Source organism: Limulus polyphemus, unplaced genomic scaffold (genome assembly GCF_000517525.1).
Source record: "Limulus polyphemus unplaced genomic scaffold, Limulus_polyphemus-2.1.2 Scaffold4061, whole genome shotgun sequence".
Taxonomy (NCBI): domain Eukaryota; kingdom Metazoa; phylum Arthropoda; class Merostomata; order Xiphosura; family Limulidae; genus Limulus; species Limulus polyphemus.
The window spans coordinates 33,660-51,664 of record NW_013669671.1 but is presented as its reverse complement, the minus strand read 5'-3'; the positions used below and the strand labels follow the sequence as shown (position 1 = coordinate 51,664).

The 18,005-nt window shown below is 30.5% G+C and overlaps 2 protein-coding genes across 3 annotated transcripts in view; one reads left to right on the top strand and one right to left on the bottom strand.

The window, feature by feature from the left end:
- The window catches only part of LOC106470522 (protein SHQ1 homolog), a 41,329-nt gene extending 33,023 nt beyond the window's left edge, over window positions 1–8,306 (top strand). The window contains exon 15 of one of the 2 annotated variants that reach the window (XM_022399128.1): window positions 8,075–8,306. In XM_022399128.1, the coding sequence (XP_022254836.1) occupies window positions 8,075–8,131 (57 nt within the window). In that variant the 3' untranslated portion in view covers window positions 8,132–8,306. Of the gene's footprint in view, window positions 1–5,944; window positions 7,001–8,074 lie in introns of those variants that run through there. The other variant, XM_022399129.1, reaches the window with a different exon arrangement.
- Window positions 7,675–18,005, bottom strand: part of LOC106470521 (serine--tRNA ligase, cytoplasmic-like) — a 16,122-nt gene continuing 5,791 nt past the window's right edge. The window contains exons 4-11 of the mRNA XM_013931081.2: window positions 17,002–17,160; window positions 14,002–14,142; window positions 12,800–12,955; window positions 11,162–11,380; window positions 10,589–10,718; window positions 10,165–10,322; window positions 9,709–9,838; window positions 7,675–7,832 (exon numbers count right to left, since the gene is read on the bottom strand). Of these exons, the coding sequence (XP_013786535.1) occupies window positions 7,726–7,832; window positions 9,709–9,838; window positions 10,165–10,322; window positions 10,589–10,718; window positions 11,162–11,380; window positions 12,800–12,955; window positions 14,002–14,142; window positions 17,002–17,160 (1,200 nt within the window). The 3' untranslated portion in view covers window positions 7,675–7,725. The remainder of the gene's footprint in view (window positions 7,833–9,708; window positions 9,839–10,164; window positions 10,323–10,588; window positions 10,719–11,161; window positions 11,381–12,799; window positions 12,956–14,001; window positions 14,143–17,001; window positions 17,161–18,005) is intronic.

The window sequence follows — 18,005 nt, the reverse complement described above, 5'->3', positions numbered from 1 at the left end:
TCTTATTTATATTAGTTAAAAACTAAAATAATCCATGCCTGCCACTATTGGAATACTCTTTTACCAATGAATACTGGGATTGACCATCACATTATAATGCCCCCATGGCTGAAAGAACGAGTATGTTTGGTGGGACGGGTATTCGAACCTGTGACCCTCAGATTGGGAGTCGAGCATCCTAACCACCTGACCGAAATACAGCTTAGTTACTAAGCTTCATAAATTATAGTGGAATTCTATGGTATTGATATAGTAATTTATATTCTTTGGTTATTCAACTGTATACATAAAACCTAAGAAAATTTTTTTTTAATTTCATATCCTCTACGTAGAAACCTATGTCAAGCAGAAAGTGAGTACAAATATTGAAATTAGAAGAGATAATTGTTTGCTTCTGTGTTTAAGAAAATTAAGTTTAATAACTTATGTCTAAAGATTAATAATCTATTCATATAATTAATGTATAATAATTGAAATGTTACTGTATTTTACTAAAACACAGCAAAGATGGGGACACTTTGTAAAGACTAAAGGTCAACTATATATTATTGGATACGGTTTATTTCCTAATTTTTTATGCTGGTTAAGAGATCGGTCATATCTATCGAACCCGTAGAGATTTGTTAGTGAAACTAACAGATAAAATACCATGTTTTTCTTTATGAAATGTTTCATAACTATCTGGACATTATATAGATTTTGCATGTGAAAATTGAAACTTTTCTGATGCATAAAAATATTTTTAATCTTAAAATGAAAATTACTTTGCATGTTGGAAAGATAACATGTGAAAATAGAAAAAAGTATGAGAAAAACATTACTTAATAAAAAAATTTATATTTTGCGTATGAAAGCATTGTAATGTTAACTGATAATCTGCCAAATTTCATTAACATACACTTACTAATTTAAAAGTTATAGCATGAAAACTATAACAAGCACAAAATGGTTTTGAGGTTGGTCTGAGCCAGTGCTGAAAGGGTTAAAAAGTTTTTTTCAGATATTGGTATTAAAGTATTTAACTCGTAGCTACTGAATTTATTTGACCTGTTTATTTGTTTGTATTTTGCACAAAAAAGTAATCTTCATCAAATCTTTTTTTTTTCCATAAAACAATTAGCCACTTTGTTTTTTGTAAATAATCTACCAATTTTACTATAGAAAATATTTGTGATAACTTGTACATTTAATGTGATTAGAAGCCCTCCTAGTGTCAGAGTTGTTTAGCTTTTGTCATTTATGACTTGTAGCCCTTTAAGATTGCTTATTTTCTGAAACTAAGTTAGTTCCTGTAAGATTTTTAAACACTATCACCATAAGAACTTTTAAGTATCTCATGAAATACACCACATATTATTTTATTTTGTTGATTACGTTTCACCTATATTGATTATTATTTAATCCACTTGTACTGTGTTAAACTATAGATATTTCAAACAAATATCTTTCTGATGCCAGGATGGTTCTTTTCATTTATGTCCATCAAATATTTTTACATAAACTTGTTTTTATTACTAATTAACACACATTTGAATACTTACAAACTGTGTTATTTTGATACAAACTTGTGGCCATTGTATTAACATATTTATATAATTACAAACGTATTTTGTAGAACTTGTGGCCCTGTAATTAATTAGCACATTTTTATATAATTAAAAACTGTTATTTTTGAAATAGACTTTTGTTACTTGGAAGACTTTTCTTGAACTTGCATGGTGGATTTTCGAGACCGGGGTATTCACTTTATCATCAATTCTGTAAAGTTTACTGTTTCATTTTGTAAATAATAAAAAAACAAAAAACTAATCATCTAGTCCTAAAAAATGGTGAATGTGTATTTCTCACTTGAGTACATCATCACCTGTATTCTGTTTTAGGTCCTAATATTTTTAAAATTAGACTTCTTCCACTCTTTCCGGACTAAATGTGTACAAAATTCCACAATAACTTTGTTAGGCTGAATGAATTAAGTATTTGCCTCTAGGAATAATAGAAACTATCATGAAAACTAAAAGATATTTCTTGATATTCTACTTGTTCAGCTTCAGGTGACTAGAGTAATAGATTCTTATGGAGAAGAAAGATTTGTCTAAAACTTTTCAGATGTAACTATCACAATAAGTTGTGAATAGCTTCTATTACTTTATCAGTTTAATACTTTACCATTAAAAATGGAATTTTGTGAGGTCTGTGTAGAATGATCTTTACATATATTGTGAAAGTAAATATATTTTATGTAGTTGTGAAATGTTGAATGCTTATTTTAATAATGTTATGTTAATTCTTTCGTTCTGGACATAAAATTTTGGATTGTATACTATCTACTTCTCAGAATAAGCTAAAAAATTATTCTGAAGAATGTGCTCATGTTGGAAATTATAAGTAGTAGTGATACATAACAAAAAAAAATGAAGTGAAAATACATTAGTATGTTAGTTTCTCAAGATAAAAACTATTTTTTAGCTGCATTACAGTAAAAGAAAAGCCAAAAATTGTTGTAGCTCTTAAAATAATTAAATTGAAGTCTTTAACTGGAAAGAACAGAACCAGTGCCTTGTTGGCATTACATTCGTTTTTTCAGTTTAAAGATATCTGTAACGATTATTTTACACTTATACAATAATGAAAAAATAAATCCTTGGAATATTTCATTATGATGGCAACCCCTTGTAAATTAATTCATGTATGTTTATTAAATTCATGGCATTACATATGCAACAGAAAAATGAATGAATATTTGTTCAGACATCATTACTGCAAAATGAAAATAGACAAATTATAGTACTTATATGTAAACCAATAGCACAAGTAGCAAGTTTTGGTGTTTGTCACTAAACAAAAGTTGATTAGTAAGACACAAACTAGAAAACTGTGAAATATTTCCTGCCCAGTAAATAAAACAATGGTATTGCATGTAGTTGGCACATAGGGTAGTAAATATTCAAAATAGTGACAGAAAACCCCAATTTTGGATTTTTGTTTTAAATTTCAGATTAAAAGGGAAAATTATTTTGGTTGGTTTTCACTTTAAAAGTTATCTTTGAATTAATGATTTTAAAACATAATTTGTATTAAAAGACCCGTGTTCCAGAAATCAGGATATTTTAAAACACTTAACCTAAATCTATTTCAATATGAAAATAGCTAAATGTTAATATTTTAAAAGTTATAACTATGAGTACAACTATTTGCTGAATGTAATATCTAGCCACTTGAGAAAAAAATATCTGTATCTCCATGCATTTAATATATTTCTATACAAAGTACTGTGTATGAACAGAAGCATTTAGTTAAAAATGCACAGGTGACAAAGATATCAAAATTAAATAATAGGTTGAACAATCGCACAGTTTTTTTAATATACTTTTATTTAAAGAAGGCCTTTCGAGCTAGCACTCTTTGTCAGATTGTACAGCTTACAATAAAGGCGCATGCACAGAATTAAAAGAAATTGCGTGTGTAGATATAAACAGCACTACACATATATGAGGAAATAACTTTCGACATAAGTTCTTTACATGTAACACTGAATGTATCATTTACTGTACAATTTGCAAATGATGCAATAGCTTATACATTGGACAAACAGGCCACCAACTCAGTTAATGAGCACGAGAACATCTAAACCATATTAAACTGCAGAACCAGGATACACCTATAGGCAAACATTTCACCATCAACAACCATACAGTTCATGACTTTTTGATTCTGGGACTTGTTAGTGCTCCAACAGACATTCACAAAAGAGAACGACTGGAAAGGAGATTAATCTACAATCTGGGGACCCTACAACCATCTGGTTTTAATGAATGCTTTTCTTTCTTATAGAATTTCATTTGTGTTTAAACTATAATTGCTGTTTTATCTTTTCATGACTTGTAATTTTTATGTAATAGATGTAATTTTGCACAGAATTTTCATGCTGTGTATAAACAGTTTGCATAATCTATAATTTATCTGTAGTGACTTTTTCTGCAAGACATGAGCAGGAAAACTCAGATAATTTTGTGCAACGTTGGTGCCCTGTTACGTTAAAATTAGGCTCAAAAAGAATCGTTGAAGGGTTAGAATATATTCAGAGGTTCTAATTGCACACATTCAACATGGAGCATGGTAACAAAAAATATTGCTTGATAAAACACTATTGAGCTTTTTTGGTGAACATTATTAAAATTAGCAAGAAAATGGAAATTAAGTAATTAGAGTAACTGAAATTGAATTTAGATATGTAAACACAGAAAAACAAAACAATAATAAAATAATAATCCAGGGAAATGTTTCTGAGAAAGGGGAGAATTTCATTGAGGTAAGATAAAAGGAGATTTAACAAGGAGTAAACAGTAAGACACATTTAAAGGTTTATGGAAATTTTGTTTGAACTAAAACTTTAATTAATTCCATGAGGGGACTTAGTGTTGAGTTGGAAGACAAGGCAGTGTTCTAGGCTTTCTCTTTTTAATTTAAGTGGTGTTTTTTATGATTAAGTCTTTCATGTCAGAAGTACCAATTTGGTCAGGAGTATTAAAGTGCCTAGGGAGTGGAAGGTCAGTGAAGCTTTCTCGTACAAATATAAGGTGTTCACAGAAATGGTTACTGAGCCTGTAAGCTATTTCTGCAATATATTGTTTATGACACCTACACTGAATACAGTAAATGATGCATTTCAATGTGCAGATGTAATATACCCCTAATGTTGAACTAGGACCAGTTATTGTAATGTTTAAAATGTATGGACTGGTATAATATGTTTCTAGTACATTAGTGAGTTCCAATAATGGGGAAATTGTTGTCTTGTAGCTTAAAGTGGTCTATAAGGCTTGGATTATGGCTACAAGAGATTAAAAGAGGGTAGTAAATATTTCAGCAGTGGTGAGGTCAGTCATGAGTAATTTAACCTTTTTCTGTATGATAGTTGTTGCTGTTGAGGAGATGGTAATTTAATATCAAGTGGATTCTGTTTTGACTTTTATCCTTAGGTTGGATGTTGTTGGTATTTGATACAATGTGTATGTTTATGGGCATTTTTGATGACATGAGCTGGATGGTTGTTCGAAGAACTCTGCCATCTCGGTGGTTTTGGAGAGAAGGTCTTGATTCTCAGAGCATAAGCATCTCAGTCTTGTGAACTGCCCTTGAATGGCAACCTTTGTTTCATAGGGATGGTGGTCTAAGTAAGTGTGACTATCATTATCGTTGTAGTATATCATGGTTTTAAAGAGAGTCACCTGAAATGAGGCAGTGGTATTGGAGATTTGGTAAGTGTATGTAACTACTGGATGAAGTTGAACTGTTCTACTTAAACTTTGATACATGTAACAATACCTAAAATGCCATCAATGTAACAGATAAAGAAGTTAAGGAAAATACCATTAAAAATGATATAGAGGCATTCCTTGAGGTAGCCAACAAACAGATTAATGAAGAAAGGTTACATTTTCATGCCCATGGAAATGCCATTGAATTTGAAAATATTCATTGTTAAAACTATTTTTGCTGGTTGAAGGAAGGTTTTAGTGGTAAGGAATATAGTCTCTTTTGTTCAAAAAATGTATCAGAGCTAGCATGTCATCACTATGAGAAATACCAGCATACAGTAACTGTACATCTGTAGTGAAGATGGTTTAGAACATTGTTGTGTCTTTAACATAGGGGAGAGAGATGACATAATTTAAATAATTAGATATTGTGGAAAGGTGAAACTATGGGGCATCTAAAATACTCAGATTTATGAATTTTGGGTGATAAGTAAAAAATTCCTGTTCTGTACAAGTCAATTATGATTTAAATAATTGCTATAAATTTACTTTCTATAGAGTCGAAGCCAGTGGATGAAATTGCTGAACAAGTATTTCACATGTACCATAGTGATTATTAACTTACTATTGCAACTGTATTGATGTCACACATCATTTGTTTATGTATAAGGTTCCTGCCTTTTCAGATACAATGCTGCTGACAGGATCACAACTTACCACTGCAGGATCGATTTTGGCCATGTTACACAAATGTCTAGGCTGTCTTCCACAACAAAAATCTTTAAACTGTAGTTTAAAAGAGAGCACTGGATCAGCAATCATGGTGATGGCTGATGGTAAGCATTGAATTATAGCAAATACTGTAAGTTTGCAAATTTTACAGATTCTGCAGATAGAGTAGCCACACTTGAAGCTGACTATAAGGAGTGGCAAGAATTGTGCAAGCAGGAGATGGCAATTTTAGGCAGAAATTTTGTAACTCTATATTTTATTTATAAAATATTTAGTTCCAGATAAAGAATTCAGCAGCAAGGGCCCACCATCATTTAGGGTCATCACAGTGGAAGATGGTCATAATAGTGTCATGACCCAAACTCCATCAGAAATGTAGGGGAAAAAGTATATTAATATAATCAATTCATAATTGTAATAACACATTTGCGACCTTGTAGAGTGTGCAGAATGTCACTCTAAGAGGAAATCTGGCCAGCTGCAGAGAGGAAGAGGGAAATATAACAACTATAAGGAATATTAAAAATGCTTAATTCATATACATATTCTATTATATTATGACACGTCTTATATTTGCGTTTAATATATATGCATGCTTCTATACAACTTGAAAAATTCATATGGCTATATATATGTGAAAGGCTTTACCACTTCAGCTATAAAGCCAACATGCATTGCATATATAAAATTCATGCAATTACAAAATCCAGTCCATGCTCCATTCCAGTAGTCTCTACAATCCAGTGTTTACAGACTCCCCATATAGCTACTGGGTATAAATATGGTAACTACATATATATTTTACAGGCATATACATAGTATGTTTAGTACCATGCATCATAGTGATCACTACCACTATTAATGATATCAGGAGCAATAGCCATCCAATCTGAATAAAGAAAATCTAAAGGTTGTCATTGTGTCCCAAGAGAGGATCATACACCATCTACATATTTCAGTAAACTAAACTGTTCAAATAGGACAGTATTGCTATTATACAAATTTATGGACATAAAAAACTGAACAAACAAGGTTATTAAAAATTGTTAATTTAAAAAGGGGAAATAGGGATCTTCAAATAATTACAGAAACAAGACAGGTAGCTTAAAGTGAAAATGCAATCGCAAAAAAAGTACACAAACAAGCTTAAGGTTTGAAACGTTTGTTTACTTTTTTGCAATTGCATTTTCACTTTAAGCTACTTATCTTGTACTGGGCAATTGAATTTATATTTATATATTTTTTTATGTAGGACTTTCCACGATGCATCTGTGCCTGATCTTTTCTAAAAACCACTGGCTGTGGAATAGCTTAGAAACTTCAGTAATCAACTTGCAAAAGCAGAAAATTCTTTGGTAAAGAACATGTTCAAATAATTCTATCAGGAAGATTGACAGTTCAGTTTTTTGGGGAAGCTCCTTTTTCTGGAGAGTGACTGTTACTACACTATCTGAATTGGTTTTCAAATCTGAGTATTGAAAACTAAATAGTAACTTTGATTTCAAGTGGTTTTATTCTTTATGTATTTTAAGAAATATACAGCGTAGTATTAAATATTTGCAAACAAAAAAAAATCTTAAAGAGCCATAATTATAAAAAAAAAACTATCTGAAATATTTCAAAATTGGTGTTACGAAATTACAGTCAGCAACTGTATGTGCAGGAAGAGACTTTTTTTTACAGTAAGCTTTGAGAATATCTTAAGTTTATTAAAATCATTTCAATTTTTATTTTCCTATTCTTCCGTTTTCTTTTTCATTCCTTCTCTCTGTTTCTTTTTCTTCTTGGTCTCTGCCTCGTCAATAGGTGCTGGTTTCACAAAGGGAATTTCATCTTGATATTCTACAATGTTATAAAAATAAATTTTTTTTCTCAGATCTGCTATGCTACAATATCACAATTTTACCTAAATTGTATAATCACTATTTACAAAACATGTTAATATTTAACATCACTTATAAAACATATTGGCATTGATTTGTATTAAAATGTGTAATACAACTGAACAATATTTTTGTGAAGTTAAAACTCTAGAGCAGAATTTAGTAAATGGTTCATTGATTTCTGTTTTCCCACCACTACAGAAGTGGTCACTGGTGGAAAACTCAGCTGCATATCCTCACATCAAATATTATTACTGACTAATGGAAATCAAGTGTGTAAGTTTGGATTTCACATTCCATTTATTCTTCATCTTCTGTGTCAGTGCACTTTTAAAGGAAGTAATAAATATTTTTTATAAACTTTGGAACACCTGTAGTAAACTGTTGAAGAATGTGCATGTATATCAAAATTAGAGCCTCTACTTTTTATTTTTATCAATAAAGAAAATATGATCAATGCTAAGTTGTGGCTTTAGATGATGTACAGTAAGTTATTCTTAAATATGTAAAATTCATTATTAACACGTTTTAGAATCATCAAGTCAGTAGCACATAAAACAGTTACGACATGTGATGGTATACACAGTACTGAGCAGATGTACGCTAAGTATAGTCACAACTAAGTTTGCCCCTGAAGAAGAAAGGTCCACCTTTTGAAAGTGCTCGGGTTACACGGTTTTTATTCATTTCTGTCACAACTAAGTGATATACACAGCACTGACCAGTTCAACATTAAGCAGTTACAGCTAATGTGTTCATATATAAAAGCACTCTCAGATTCAATATGCTAATTTTTTCTAGTAGATTTCTTGAGTGTATCTTTCAATATCAAAGGTGAATGGTTGAGAGACATAAAATACATTAAAAAAAGACTAACATCCAACAATGAAATTTTAACAACTCGGCAAGACAAGCAAACTTTAAATTACATACTCAACTGTGTACTTTTTCTCCACAATAAACATTAGATTAAAAGCCTACACATGATTAAGTTCAACATTCCAGATGTAACATTCCTTACTTAACTCATTTAACAGAGAATCAAATATTGGACAGAAGACCATATAAAAATTTATGGAAATTAGGGGAGTAAATGGATCATGTGTTGTTTTTTTTTAATGTAAAGTTACAATAATGCCAGGGCTTGAAATCAGCAGTGGCAAGAAAAGCCAATGTATTGTAGAGTTTAGTTAGTGACCATAAAGGTGCACTGCCATTCTTTGGTCAGTTGATAATCATTATGAATATTCACACCAACTGTAAACAGCAGTGAAAATTAACATTTAAAAAAGCTGACTGCATGCATAATGTTTATGGAAAACCACAGCATGATAATAAATTGATATGCATTTTCTTGTAGCTTGTTAATGTCATTCTCAAACATTTCAATGGGATTCAAGTTTAAAATATTCAAAATAGTCCATTCAAGTATTTAAGTTTTTTATATATTTTATTTTATATTACAAAATGTAATTATTGTCACAAACAAAGATCTAAAAGTTGATAGTATATTGAAAATGTGATGGTTTTTGAAAATATATATCAGCTAACTAGTTATATAAGCTAAGAATATACAACTCAAGAATTGTTTTGCTTTTTTTTTGTCAGTATGACTGTCACTTTTTACAAATAACTTTTAACATTTACCAGTAGCAAAAAAAGTTAGTTTGAAGCCCTTAATGATGTTTCCCAAAATTGTGCAAATATACAGCATTCATTACATCTGCAAGAAAATATTTTCATAAATGATATCTAACCAACTGCATTCTCTGCTCTAATTCAGCAAATGTAGAAATGAAAACATTAAGAAGGAAATATTATAACAGGCAACTCACCAGAAGGAAGATATGGTTTAAGAGCTTGGGGAACCTTAACACCAGTGTCAGTCTGATAGTTCTCTAAGATAGCACAGATACAGCGAGTTGTTGCACACATTGTTGCATTTAACATGTGGACATAATCAACCTAACAGAGTAAAAGAAAAACACAGTTAAAATAAGTGGAAAGAAGATAACTACCTGACTAAATTTTTAGTATTACAACAACAGTTTAGAATTATTTAAAAAACTTGTTCACTTACAATAAAAAAAAGGAAGTTTTTCATAACATGTTTATATAAGTCACATTCTTAGTTTCTGAATCTAAGAAGTCATCAACGAATTCAAGAAACTGGTACTAAAAGTTAAGAATAAAAGAATATGCTTCAACAAGCTAAGTATCATACATATCTAAAACACTCAAACTCTGACCACTTTTAGTATGTTAACTGAGGTAAAAAAGTATAAACTTACTTGAGCATTCATCTTCTTGGTCTGACCATACCTCACTTGGAGTCGACGTGCCTGATAGTCTAGACAATTGGAACAAGACACTAACTCCCTGAAGGCTCCCGACCCAGGAAACCATGCTTCAACATCAAACTTCTTGGCTGCAGCATTATTCAGTTCCCCTACAGAACAAAACATTAAGATTACACAACAGCCACTAGTTGAATTATGCTGGATAACCATAAAAACCAGATGAGATCTACAATTTTAATTAAATGTTATCTTTTATCTACTCTGACAGCTCGATGACAAAGAATGTTAAGCAACTGCTTGTTGTACAAGGCCTAGTATATCATGCAAGTTTTGTGTAATGAATGAATAAAAAAAATGGCCATCAAAATTATTCATACACAAAAAACATTACAGAATAGGATACAACTCCACTTACCAGAGACAATGTTTACCACACGATAGGGAATGTTTAACATTTTACAAAACTCCTCTGCATTGCCAATCATTTCGTCAAACATTTCCCAGGATTTGTTATCATGTGGGGAAGTCAAACAGAACTGTTCAACCTACAACAATTAATACATTACTAACTGCAATACATTTGGAAGACATTATCCTTATCTAATTAACTACTGTCCATTATTTACTAAGGCTTTACTATGCAACATTATCATCTCTATGTTCTTGTTTCTTTACACAGTTCTCTTCCCAATTCACATCATGGTAAAACTTCATTTATGAAAAATACATAGTTATATATATTTTGATAAGAACTAGTGGCTTGTGGCATTTTTCTACCATCTAAACCCCTGTTGAGCTCTAACCTACATAAATACAAATAATAACTTTTAATTAGATGGAACCCTATGATATATTTGCTGTTATAATTATAAGCACAATACTGTCATTACCTAAAATATCCCCAATGGAAAAATTGTATCTATCAATTTTAGAACAAAATTGTGACAAAGATCTTGTATATTTCCTTGATGTACTTTAAAAAATATACCTTTTGGAACTGATGAACCCGAAATATTCCTCTAGTGTCACGGCCATGTGAACCAACTTCCTGGCGAAAGCATGCTGACAAACCAGCATATCGGATGGGAAGCTGTTCTGTTGGAATCCACTCATCTCGATGAAAAGCTGCTATTGGTTGCTCAGAAGTTGCAATAAGATACTTTTCTTCTGAGGAAGCTTCATTATCCTTGTCTGATTTTCCAATAACCTAAATTTTTGGAAGATCCCACAAAAATGTAAAAAATAAAATAAACAAAACAAAACTGTATACTGTAGCAACTGCATATAATTATTACCCACACTAGAGAACTTCAATATTTTGTCACACTTTTGTAGTTACGTGTTATTAGCAACATATACAACTATTCTATATTATGTGATACAGCAATTAACCCTTTTGCTATAGTTAGGTCAAAGTGTGTATGTCATAACCTTTTAAACAGTTACCTCCAAAATTTAATTAAACTCTTTTATTGTCATTGTATATGAACAAACTTGGCATAAAAATGTAGTTAATAAATCAAATGTTAACATCATACAAGTTTTTAATTTTATAAGGAAATGTTTAAAAAGTCATCAATCTCCCCTAATATGATAACTTTGATATTTGTTCTCTAGGTCTTCCCTTTTCTCTAACTTATTTATCACCCCTCTAAGAATTACGGAATTCAACATAAGTTATTCATTATAATATAGATATTACTAAGGCAAAACATAATTTGTATAGTCTTCAATCTTATCTGTTTACAAAGCCATAAACTAGAAAATCAAAACCATTTGCCATGCCCACTTGTTACATCCTCTCTTTCACAAATTACCAATAGTTCTCTGATGTTTATGCTATATTATTTATAGCCAATAGAAACTCAAGGTTTTAGTCTATCAAATGACATATTATGTTCCATTGTTTACTGCAGAGAGCATTGTCTGTTTCACCTCCAGTTTGAAAATTTCTCTTGCAGTATTCACACTGACAACCTTAGCTAAATTTGTAAAGGCTCTTATAGCATAGTTAAAAAGCAAGATAAATTATGATAGTTATTGGACACTATTTGTTTTGTGCACATTATTATTCTGTGTACTAGTACCATTAGTATAAAAAGTAGGCTTAACATTTGTTGACAGTCAACAGCAAAAAAATGAGGACACAGGTAAGTACCATATTTCTTGTTTTTCATGTATATTCTTTACATGTATAAAAGTAACTAAAATATAAAAATTAGAAACTTACTAAGTTAGATAAAGTTAGGTTAAGTAAGATAATAATAAATAGTAATAATAATAATAATTCTTCATGGGGTATGCTTGCAAGCTGCTCATTTTACATAATTCAATACAGTAACTTGAGTTAAGCATTCAACCAGTGATTTACAAATTTTATGGTGGGATTATTAGTTAGATGTAGGCTAAAGGGCAATAAAACTTAAGCATTAACAGATGTATACTGTTACAAGCTTTAAGCTGTTTAGGATAAAAAATTGTAGTTTCCTGTTACTATTTGCAGTCATTCTAGACAGAAAAAAAGAATAATTTAGATTTATTTCATATTTTTAGTGTGGTTTTCAGGTCTGTCAAATTGCCTGAATATGCATAGAGATAAAGCCTAGTATCAATTCATTAAACTTACCTTGTACAGTTCTTCATCAAACTGGCTTAACTGAGCCACCTCCTGCATTATGTCCTTTCTTACAAAATATGGAGTTGTAAGAATTTTAAATTTCTTTTTATGCAAAATGTTTAGAGCTAGTTGTATAAGGGCTTGTTCAAGAAACACAGCAGCATTCTTTAAGAAAAAGAAGAAGAAAAAAAATATATATATAATGTAAACAACTACATACAATAATGCTTGGAGACAGCTTGAATGGGTAATGAAGAAAAACTTTAATATAAGTTTAACATAACAGCAAAGGTACAAGGTTTTGTCATCATCAGGTGCCAAAATCATAGTCTCAAAGTGGGGTGGGTTCCTCGTCATCAAAGTTGAACTACATACAATATGGCATTAAAGTGAATAAAACTCATTAAAGAAAGATAGCTATTAATAATTTTATAGGAATTATATTTTGGTACCTTTTACTGCTGTCTACACTGTTAATGATGCAACAAAATGTTATAAAACAAAACTGTGGTTTGCAGATTTTCTATTGTGCCTTATAACTATTACAGCATATATATATTTGTAATTATGTTAATATAAAACAAGGGAAAAGGAGATAATGTTATACTGCATGAATTGAAATAATTAAATACATTAACACAGACCAAAAATGTTTCAGCAACTTCAGTGTTACCAAAATAGTTTAGGTTTGTGTTAATAAGGTTAATGATTTTTTTCAGTATAACATTACCTCTTTTGCTGTTGTGTTATATAATTTGAGCATGAGGTAGTTTTTTTGTGTAAGTACTATTTAGTTCATTTAAACCTTCCTAAGAAGGACATACTGAAATTTCAGGTATTTATATGTAAACAAGTTTGTATGTTAAAATACAAGTTTTACTTTCTCGAAGTTAAAAATAAATGGTTTACCATACTAGTATTAGAGCCAAGTCTGACAATTTATATCCATTCTCCAATGGAAGCTGTTTGTATAGAAAGTGACTACTACAAAAAACAAGTTTCCTGCATCATGGTAATAAAACTCTCTTCAACAACTTTAAACTTTATTTGGGCAAGTGTTGTGCAGCAACTTATTCTGTAGCACACAAAAACTTAATCACATTCCAGTATTGCTAAACTATTGATGAATAATAATACAGGTTCTTAAAACCTTTACATATAAATTGATTTCCTATCTTAAGTAAAGAAAAATGGCCAGCATTTTTAGTTACCAAAAGGTAATAGCCTCGGCCTCCTGCAGTTACTGATCCCCGTTCTCCATCAACACCATCAATCATATGTATGAGATCTACATGAGAGTATTTTTTTCGTGTTTCCACATCTCCCCATACTCGTATTAGTTCATTTTCTTCCTATAAAAAAGCAAGCTAATTAGGGTCTGATAAAGAAAACAATAGTTAAGTCACATCATCTTGGCAAGTTTAGAAGTTATGTTTTAATCTTTGCAATGGCATCTATATGCTTCTGTGAATTTTCATACCTTAAAAGCACTTTCTTGTAGGAGTTTAAAACTCACTGCATGTTAACAGTCTTTAAAAAATAAACTTTGTAAATATGTTTTACAATTTTGCTTCTAAAGTTCAGATTGCTAAGTTCATGAACTGAGAAAATTAGAGTAAATTATATATTTTTAAATTATTCTCCAAAGTTAACACTACAAAAGCATTAAGAAGCTTGACGTTTGAAAGAAAGTTTTAAAATATTACTGTTTAGGAGCTAAGGTTATATTTGTTTAAGCAAATAATTTTATTCTGAATGAGCATTTACAAAATATCCCATTTTTAATAAGCAAGTCACTTCAATTTTATAGAGTTTAGCAACATTTTCTGATATGTAAATGTACACATGTATGTGGTTACGTACTTGTGCACATCATGATGAACTACACTAAATATCATAGAATACCTTGAATTTAACCTGTAATAAAGATTCACTAACACATCCCGATCACTACCACTCACAACATATTAATATCAACTTCTGATCAGAGCAAGCTACCTACCTAAAGTGAAATAAAAAATCAACTGATTATGAATACAGCTAATTAAATATACTTTCATTACATTCTTATTTATTTATATTAAAATGCTTGTTTCATCAGAGGGATACCCTCACCATTAACAAAGATAAAGCAAGTCCTTAACTTAATTAACAAAGGTCTAGCATATTCAAATGTGTGGTGAACAACTGGTTGTGTATAACCATTTCCACATTCTATTTTTATTAATTGTATCTAGTGTTCTTTACTTCATTTAAGTAGTTGTTAAGAAAATTTATGAATTCATATCTGGTTTGAATCAAAGTTACAAGACAAAACCCTGAATATTAATTATTGTAAAAAATTATTGTGAATAATTTTCCATACATTTTAACCCCTGCTGGACCTGAAGGATGACACCGATATCCCACAAATTTTTTGTTCTTGTATTGGAAATACTTAATCAAATTGCATGAAACTCAGTACCAACTTACAAAATAGTAACTAGTTTTAGCTTCAAATTAATTCAAACAATTTATTTTTTATATGATTGGAAGTCAATCATTTTGTTGCAAGACAAAGAAAACATTTGAAATGCTTCCTTTTGTCTTAGAATTTAAATTTTTTATTGTTGATCAGATAGTTACATTTTATATATATCCAGTAAGTTTCAACTTAATTGATACTATTCAACTTATTTCTTTTTAATACTTGATCTTACCAATTGCAGTGGTCACCACTTTTGGCTATAAAACATACAAAAAATGGTAAAAAGTGATAAAAATGTATTGGTGAACTATGACCTAACCTTTCAAAACTGCACCACCATCACACCTGTCAGGTTAGGAAACAATATTATTGCTACCAATATCCTGGTCAAGATCAATTTATATCTAATGAAAATAGTTTATTTTCAATAAATAAGGATTTGAGTCATCAAGAATACAATGATGTTGCCTCCTATACTTTCTAGAGTCATTAAGAATACAATGATGTTGCCTCCTATACTTTCTAGAGTCATCAAGAATACACAGATGTTGCCTCCTATACTTTCTAGTCATTTAGAATACATTGATGTTGCTTCCTATACTTTCTAGTCATCTAGAATACATTGATGTTGTATCCTGTACTTTCTAGTTTCCAAGAATACAATGATGTTGCCTCCCATACTTTCTAGAGTCATCAAGAATACAATGATGTTGCCTCCTATACTTTCTAGAGTCATTAAGAATACAATGATGTTGCCTCCTATACTTTCTAGAGTCATTAAGAATACAATGATGTTGCCTCCTATATTTTCTAATCATTAAGAATACAATGATGTTGCCTCCCATACTTTTAGAGTCATCACGAATACTTTGATGTTGCTTCCCATACTTTCTAAAGCTTAACTAATGTCATCATAGGAGAAAATTTCTGCAGCTTGAAAACATACATAACATAGACATTTTCAGGAATGAAAATTCTGCCTAAAGAAACCGTAAAAATTATAACATCTTTGGTTCACTCATAAGTCTCCTAAGTTTCCCATTATATTCATTTGTTCATCCTTACAGTAGCTCTGTCCACTCACTTTCCCACGAAACTATAAATTATTGCTATAACCACATTGTTTTATTTTCTCTACACTGATGTAAACAGGTTATAATCTGCTCTATCAAATGGTATTCAAATTTTGCCAATGACTGTTTTCATAGTTGTTCTTCATTACTAATTTTTCAGACAACATGCTGTGACATCATAACAGGGTGGGAATGAAGGGATATAATTATACAAGAGAAAGATAAGGAAAATCACTAGAAAAACAAAATATGAATAATTATATTATCAAGTTTCTCCATAAATATAAGCTTATTCTTTGGGATGGGCGGAAAGGTGGAAACTTTTTTAAAAATCTATAAGTGCACAAATGAAAATTTGAATATCTTCAAATTTTTCTATACAAATTACACATTTTAATGTTGGAAACTGAGAATATATCAATTTGAAAATATTTTTGAGTTAAAAACTGTTAAAATAGCATTACAATTATTATTTTTACTCTAAAATAAAAGGTGTTCTGTAGTCCAAGTAGAGTTAAATTCAAACTAACGTGAAGTCATTTGTTAATGAAATAAATACTGATAAATAACTTGAATCATTCTTGCTACCATAACAACTATCAAAAGAGGAGTTTGTTCTTCTGTCTAAGCTTGCAAGTAAGACTGTACCAACAACTAGACAGTCAACTTACCTCATCATTACTGATAGGAACAGAATCATGGAGCCAATTGCCAATTTCTTTTAGTGTTTCATTTCTCTCTTTTTCGAGCCTTGTTAGTTCTTCACTACATTTCACCATCTCCTCATCCATCAATGCTCGGATTTTTTTTATTTGAGTGACAGTCAGTGTCTAATGGACAGCCAAAAACAGGACAAACATTTAATTACTTTTACTGAACAAGTATTTAGATGTATTAATCTCTGTGATGACATAAATGGGTTCATGCAAATATACATTAATATCATTTTTAAAAATTCTGCTACAGTTTATAGATTATAGTGCAGAAATTACATTGGTGTACAATATTACACTTCCATTAATTATCACTAAGCACGGTAATGCTTAGCAGGTACGGATAGGCCAAGAAAAAAATGGCTGCCACATTCAATCTATTACTTAATGATGCTTACAAATAACTGCTAAAGTTGAGTTATAGCCTTATATGAGCACCTAATTGCCATTATAAAGTGTTTCACAGCATGCAATATCATTGAAAAGTGTTGCTAAAGTGGAGAACTGGGAACTAACTAAAGGGTTCATCTTAATTTTTCTTTTCTCATGCTAGCCAAAAAAATGCATGAAGTTTTTGCAATGGCTTTAGTATGACAAAAATCATTTTAAGAGCACCTGGGAAAAGGCTATCACTAAGCACAGTAGTACTTAGTATAAGCTAAAAAATACCATAATTCTAGTGTAAACAATGTTATCATTACCCCTTGAAGTTAGCTTTCTTACAAAAATCTGGTGTTCCTTTAAAAAGCTTAACTACAGGGTGAAACAGGAATTACCAGCCAATCATAGATGAAAATTAGATGACTAACACATAGAATACTCAATGCCTTGTACACTATACAATTGGTGTCTTTTGGGAGCCAACCCCTATATTATATACAATGTGAAGTAGTAAAAAAAAATCAATATACATGATATTAATTTTATTACATACATTCATAGAATACACTAACTTTCAGTCA